At 25.6% G+C, this 7917-nt stretch overlaps 1 protein-coding gene across 1 annotated transcript in view; it reads right to left on the minus strand.

The window, feature by feature from the left end:
- LOC111628101 overlaps window positions 1-7917 on the minus strand; it is a 104480-nt gene that overhangs the window by 21150 nt on the left and 75413 nt on the right. The window contains exons 14-16 of the mRNA XM_023371823.1: window positions 4273-4422; window positions 4048-4188; window positions 562-684 (exon numbers count right to left, since the gene is read on the minus strand). Coding sequence (XP_023227591.1) covers window positions 562-684; window positions 4048-4188; window positions 4273-4422 — 414 coding nt within the window. The remainder of the gene's footprint in view (window positions 1-561; window positions 685-4047; window positions 4189-4272; window positions 4423-7917) is intronic.

Below are 7917 nucleotides of genomic sequence, written 5' to 3' on the forward strand. Positions count from 1 at the left end.
CATATTTGTACTTATGTAGGACTGTAGCATTTAATTATGATTATTATCAACAAATATTTATATTTTAATTTATATTAAAATAAGTATAAAACTTGAAAAATTGTGATTCTATTATGAAGAAATTTCTTTAGTAAACTGACAATTCTCAATTTTGTCTTAATACATAAATTAAAATTTAAATTATTACTTATATGTGAATAAATAGTGGAAAACAAACTGTAAAAAAAGTGTGCATGTGGATGAAAAAGTAAAATTTTGGTATCATTTGTTGTTTAGTTTTATTGTTTTTATAAAGTTAAAAGCATTTAACTATATAGAAACATTTAGTTAATGTTTTTATTTATCCATAACATTTTATAAATTCAAATGAAGTATAGTAAAATCTTTTCAAAGCTGAACCTTAAAAAAACAGAAACCTGCTTCAATGGAAAAAATATTGGGTATCATATGAATTTATTTTACACCAGGTTTCACTGTATACTCTTTTTCATCATAATATTAGAAAGATAATCTTTCTTGTCAATTAAAATTTAACATATAATAATTAAATAAAATACTTACTTTGCTTGAAGGCGGATCTTTTAATTTGAAACCAGTGCCTTCTAAAAGTAATTGCCTGCTTTGTTGGTTTCCACAGCCAGGCATTTGACATGTCAGATCAAGAAAACAATTATCTTTTATGATCTAAATAAAAATATTTTATTTGAAAAAAATTGCTTATGTAATCATGTAATGTAAAAAACATCATAAAATATTTCAGGCTACTGATACTTAACATGTGACTAGATTAAATGTTTTAGATTATATTATCTACTAATACTGTATACTTATTTTCATAAATTTAAGCAGGTAAAATATAGAAAAATCAAAATAGTATAGAAACAGAAAACTACATTGCAAACATTACATTACAAATTTACTAATAATTATAAACTTGTAAGAAACAAATGATTAGGTCCTAAAATCATCATTCATTTCAGTTATAATCCATCTATGAATTTCCAAAATCAAAAAACTAAAGTTATATATGTGAAAAAGTTATTTTAATCTAAATTACTTTTTGCAGAAAACTTAACTATCTTCATTTAATTATCATTTATAATTATGAGTTATAATAAAATTTATCAATATAAAGCATTTCAGGAGAACATATTTTCAACTTTATTGATTAATCTCCGTAAAATTATTCCATGGAGAAATAATAATTTTCCTTCATAGAATAATTACAAATGTAAAGATGATAATCATTTTAAAAAATACTAAAAATGGAGTAATTTACAAAAATATATTAGATTATAGTTATAGAAGTGACAAATTATTTATTAATGTAATTTTAATAGTTTAAAAATTATTATATTATTGTACATTACATGGAAATATGTTTAAATTAAACAATATCTAATTTATAAGTATATACACATGTAGTACATAGACGTATACATAAGTAAAACAAATTTTTAATTTAAACAATTATCTTTTTCTACATCAGTGAATAATACAATTCTGCAATGATTTAATATTCAATAAATAATATAGTCTTTATCAATTCAAATAATTGGAATGTAATTTTGAACACATTATGTATTATAATCTTAATTTAAAAAATGCTCATTGTTATTACTTAAAATAATAAAGAATGTCTTCACTTTATAAATGAAAGACTGAGCAAAACAGTGGTCTAACTCTTTTTTTTTTTTTTTAAAGCTCAGATACTGTACTGTAAAAGTAATATACACTAGTTTTTCATATTTTGCAGTTATACTTGTTTCCATCAATTTATTTTAAATGGAACCCTAGTAATCTTTCATTGTCTTTAGAGACATTATATTTAATACATGAAAATACAGTTAATTTTAACACAGAAGTGTTAGATCACTGTTACACTCAGCCTTTCAAATATTTTAGCAAGTGATGATATCACAAGATTAAAAGTGCTAACAAGCATTTAAGGAGCTACTTTATTAGTGGTTTGGTCTTGTTATCTAAGGAGCAAGAGCACCTACTAGCTCCTACTAAAGCAAATAATGATAAAATTTTTGCCTTTTCTTTCTGTTTATGAATTAAAATTCTGTTCAGTAATTAATTTCTAATATTTTTAAAATAATCTTAAACAAGGAAAATTAATTAAAGAAATGCTTAATTTTAATATAAACATTAAATTTATTATGTATATATGTATATAGGCTGCATGAGTAACAACTCTAGCATTTTTACTATAAAAATTGAAATAAATCAAAACAAATGCTAATTTTAAATAAGCATTACAAAGTTAGCAAGAGTAACATATTAAATCAATTTTGGTAATTCAAATACTGACACAATTTGAAAAGAAAACTTTAGTAAACTCCTGTGTAATTTTATTATACTGTATATAACAGAAGTTTTATTTATTGATTTTTAGTATGTATATCTATCAGTTTCTTACACATAAATGTAAAATCGTATGAACTTAATAACAATATATTTACAATGGATTTAATTTTGTAAAATTAGAATTAATATAATTGAAGACGTGAGTGGTTGAAAGGTGTTATGTTACAATGCAGGACAATTCAGTTGTTTGAAGCTTGACTGTCCTGCATAGATGAAGGTGTAATGTATCAGTATTCATATACCATCATCAAAGATCTTGGAAATTAAACACTTTAATACTCTGTGACACTAATTTGTGGATGTATTTACACTGAAATAATTATATAATAAAACTTTGATTTTGTAACATAACACCATCCATTGATGTATTCAATTGTACTGATTATCAAATTTTTGCTAATTAAAATTTATTTTAAATAATTAAAGATTATTATTAATTGAAAATAAAATATACAACATTTCATTATTTCAATAAAATTATTTGATAAAAATTAAACAGCTGTTGTCAAGTTCCTTATTGAAGAGTGCAATCTATGATTGAGAACAGTCCACCATTAAACAGTATTGTTCTTCTATCTCCTTTTATCAATAACATCTTGCTTTTGATTGCAATTTTGATTGTTTGTTTTGTTTAATTTTACTTTCTTGTCTCTGAGAAATTACCTGCATGTTTCAAATACTTTATTTTCTTATTCTAAAGTAATAGTTTTTGTCTTTATCACTCGCAACAGTTACAGAAAAGGATACACACTACCTATATTATTAATCAGCAGAGCTGTAGTAATGTTTTCAGTGTCCTTGGCAAATATCTAAACTGGTGTCCCTATTTAACTTATTTTATTTTAAGTAGTAGAATGTATTGTAAGAAATAATTTTATTATAAGTAAGAATTTATTATAGAAAAACAAAATGTAACTTCAAAATAAAATATTCAATATGTACAGGGTGGGTCTGAATTATGTACCTAAAACTCTGATGTCCATATATAGATGGAGTCATAATTTTTAAAATAACTATTCATAAGAATACTAGCCATTGTACACATAACCTATGTACAGTACAGTACTGTGCTTGTAATATATGCAACTGATTAATATATCAATATAAATGCTGCTGCCAAATTTCCTAAGTTTATTGAATTAAAATATTATTGCTCAATCTAACTCTGAAAGTCAGAAATGTAGGTAGATTATTCAAGGCCATCCTATATTGTTCTATTTATGTGCACTGATGGAAAATTGCAGGGAGGTATTGAGGTAGCACAAATTATGGCAAAGGTTGCCTGATATTTTTAGTTCACAATGCATAAATGTTTGCGAGGCATGAGGGGCACTTGGCACCCCTCATGCCTCCCAACCTTTGGCACTTCCCTCGTTACACAAGGAAATTAAATTTAGGAAGTCATTTAGGGTGTAATTGTGCAACAGTTGATGATAATTCTATCATTGAGTTTAAAACCTTATTTATTGAATATTTTCAACTTTTTATAATAAGATTGTTATAAATGTCCTCCATTGCACAGTTTGTACATCCTCTGTTTTTGTACAAGAATGTTAACAACTCTAGTGTAATCACTACAGTAGATCAATAAATTTCACTATAATTATAAAATATTCTAAATTTTTAAATAAAATTATATATCATGTATAAAAATAAAGCCAAATATCAACTTACTTTTTCAAGTTCATCATTATTACTTTCAATGGAGAGTTTATAACTTTCTATGCGACCAATTATAGATGCTAATCGTTCCTGTTCATGACGTTGACGAAGTGTGGCATCAACTCCACAAACAAAGTTTTCAACACATTCATTCTAAATAGGATTTTTTTAAAATTTCATAATAAACTCACAATATAAAGTGCAATAAAAGCTCCAAAATACAAAAATATTTCTTACCATTTCTAAGAGGGCAGATTTATGTTCTTCGTTATCTGTCTTTTTATGAATAACTTTCAGTAATAAAGAATATTTTGTTAACCTTTGCATTGGTTTCACCAAAAGATCTACAAGCCGTAAGCGTTCACAATCCTTCTGTGTTTCGCACCACTAAAACAAATAAATTATAAAATATTTATTTAAAATGCTTAAAAATTGTAGTAATTTTAAGAAAATATAAATATTTAAATTTTAAAAAATAATTTTAATAAAAAATAATGGTCCAAATTTTAAGGCTATATATATATATATATATAGCCTACACTTCAGAACCTGATGATTACATGATTACTAGGTAAACAAGTTATATATTCCCATATTAAAAATCAACTAAGAACTGAAATGACAACATCTTAGGCTGTATACATAAAATTTTAAAAATTAAAAGTCTATATTAGGAATTACAATCTTAATTGTTTTGTATATATTAGAATAAAATTCATTTTGGGATTTAATCAAATGACTTACATAACTACATTAACCAAAACAAATACAAAAACAGAGTAAATGATAAAGTCATTATTTTATTTAGCAGAAAAATTTTCAAAATTTTCTTAGTTTGACATCCTTTTCTTTGGATTCTTTCCTAAAGAAATAAAAAAAAAAGAGGGCCCTCTTACTGTTAACAGACACAGTAAGAGAGCCTTTTTAATCATACTCATCATGGGTTCAGCAGGCCCCCCAATGGGGATGACCAAGTGGCAAAGGACAATGCCCAACATCCAGGACAAACCACCCCTAAAAATTCCTAGATGGTCCACCCAGATTCAATCCCTAAAGTTTAGCATTCACCATCTCAACCTCCAACAGTCCAGCTATAAACTAAAAAAACCTCCAAACCCAAAAAATTATTTTTAAAATTTTAAAACTTTCAGAATTCAAGTTGATGCATGGCGTAGCGAGAGGGGAGCCTGGGTGGGCACGGCCCTCCCCAGTGAACCTGGTGCCCCCCCAGAAAATCACAGCCGAAAAAGTGTTAAGCCGATTTGGAAACAACAAAAAACTTAAAGCTAAAAATTTCGAATGCTAATAAAAAAAGGGGGTCCACTGTGCCCAATGTTATGAATAATTTGAAATAATTCAATTTAGTGTTAGGTTGGCCTCTACTAGGCCCCCCCACAACAAAACTCTGGCTACGCCCATGAGTTGATGTTATACTTGTTATTGTTAAATAAACACTAATGTTTTCTATCATTTATTCTGTCTGATTTTTGTTTAAACTTTGACTAAAATGCTATTAAAAATGTCTAGGTAAATATTAAAATAAAATTTTGTCAGGAATAAAATTTATTAATACACTAAGAATTATTACTCTAGCTAAATAGAGTTATTTGTATGTAGATTCAAAAATAATACATCTAATTTAAAGAAATAAAATATATAAATAAGGGCTATCATTGTTTAATTATTTGATATCCAACTTCAATGCATAAAGCAAGAAAAAAAAACTGCAGAAAACAATGTAGTTTCTATGGATCGTCATCAAACGAATCCATTCTTCATCTATCGCCGTAGCAACTGAAGCACTTTCCGAATTTCTTTACTAATGAGATTAAGAGAAACAAACTTAGTCTATTCATGTTACCATTGATTAAGTGCAATCATGCTAATAACATCAAACATTGTTTGGATAGTAATCAATTAATCAGAATGAATGGGATGATTAGTTTAGTTACACATTATTAATTATTATTTTTTATTCCCAAAATTAAATGTAAATCATTTTATTATTATTAATCTAATGCATTTGTTTATTCTGTGGAATAAAACAAACAATAAAACTATAATGAAATCCAATGTTTATTGTATAATGCTGTGACAGCTGGATGGACAAAGCATTAAATGTGTCTGCCTGTTGTCCTGAGGGATGTAGATTGAAGTTTGGGTCAAATTCTCATAAATTTTCTTGGATAATTTGATCCAGATATATCTAGCTCTAATGATGTAGCCAAGTGATGAAGGACTGGCTCTACATTATTATGGGTCTGGTCTATTTATGAAATTTCCTGAATAGAAATCGAGACTAATTCATTAAACAAATCGTTTTAAAATATTAATTACAATAAAAATTGTTTAAAATCAAGACAAGATCATAATCTCAGCTAGAAAGTAAATAANTAAAAAAATACACAGTTTGTTTAATACCATCAGAAATTTATTAACAATTAGATTATTGGAAACTGTCTTCATGAACTTGATATACAGAATTTAAAGATGCAACATGGTAAATTTTTGCAATTAGAATATTTGAATTAAAATATGAATTACAAATAATTTTCTAAATTTAAAATATATAAACAGTTCAAATTACAAAGATTGATAAAGATAAATGTTTGAGTCCAAACTATCCTAACATCATAGAAAAACATTTAACAGTAGTTGTACATATGTACGTATTAGGACCTATATATAGAATAGTATTGAGTTGGGAATTTTTCCATTAAAATGACTCATTAAATTAATCATATAATTTTTTTTTTTATTTACTAACATTTCATATGTCTATTAAACCATAACTCAATGAAATTTATTAAATTCTTATGAAATAGATAATTTTCTATTGAACATTTCATATACATTCAATTGCTCAGTCTTGCTTATTATCTATTAATTTCATAATATTTGCCAAGTGATGAGGGACTGGCTCTACATTATTATGGGTCTGGTCTATTTATGAAATTTCCTGAATAGAAATCGAGACTAATTCATTAAACAAATCGTTTTAAAATATTAATTACAATAAAAATTGTTTAAAATCAAGACAAGATCATAATCTCAGCTAGAAAGTAAATAACTTAATTAGTTTTAGTTTTCATTCAAAAGATGGCAGCACCTTACCAACTTACAACTAAATTTACTGTGTACACCTATTTAACTTATTTTATTTTAAGTAGTAGAATGTATTGTAAGAAATAATTTTATTATAAGTAAGAATTTATTATAGAAAAACAAAATGTAACTTCAAAATAAAATATTCAATATGTACAGGGTGGGTCTGAATTATGTACCTAAAACTCTGATGTCCANCATCCAATATAAACATTAATAATTAGAAATTAATTTTGAATTTAATTAAATGATTTAGAAAATTCTGAGAAAAGATCAATGGAAAACAGGACTTGGAACCTACAACTTCAAACCAGACTGGCATGTTACCAGTTAAGATATTTGAATGTAATGTTTAATTTATGAATAATTAGAAAAGATAAATCAGAAATGAAAATGAAACTGTATACTTTCAAAACACTTTCTCACAATTAAATAAAACTGGATTCCTGATATTTGCATATTACTATCATTTTTTAAACAACAATCTGTCAATTGATATGCAACTTAATACAAATAAATAATAACAGGTGGAAAAAATTTAATAATTCTTAAAAATATTGATTGTTACTATTGTATGCCTGCAAATAAAAATGAAGCTATCAAAAATAAAAAAATACAATTAGAACTGTATATGCAGTTTTTTCCTGTTTTGTTTCAATTAATAACAATAAACAATCATTTTTATTCTTATTAGTTTTTTTTTTATAAATAATTGATATTTTAATAATTAATATATATACATATACAGTAAAGATTGTTATAAATGTCCTCCATTGC

Source organism: Centruroides sculpturatus, unplaced genomic scaffold (genome assembly GCF_000671375.1).
Source record: "Centruroides sculpturatus isolate CEXI.00-Female unplaced genomic scaffold, Cexi_2.0 scaffold430, whole genome shotgun sequence".
Taxonomy (NCBI): domain Eukaryota; kingdom Metazoa; phylum Arthropoda; class Arachnida; order Scorpiones; family Buthidae; genus Centruroides; species Centruroides sculpturatus.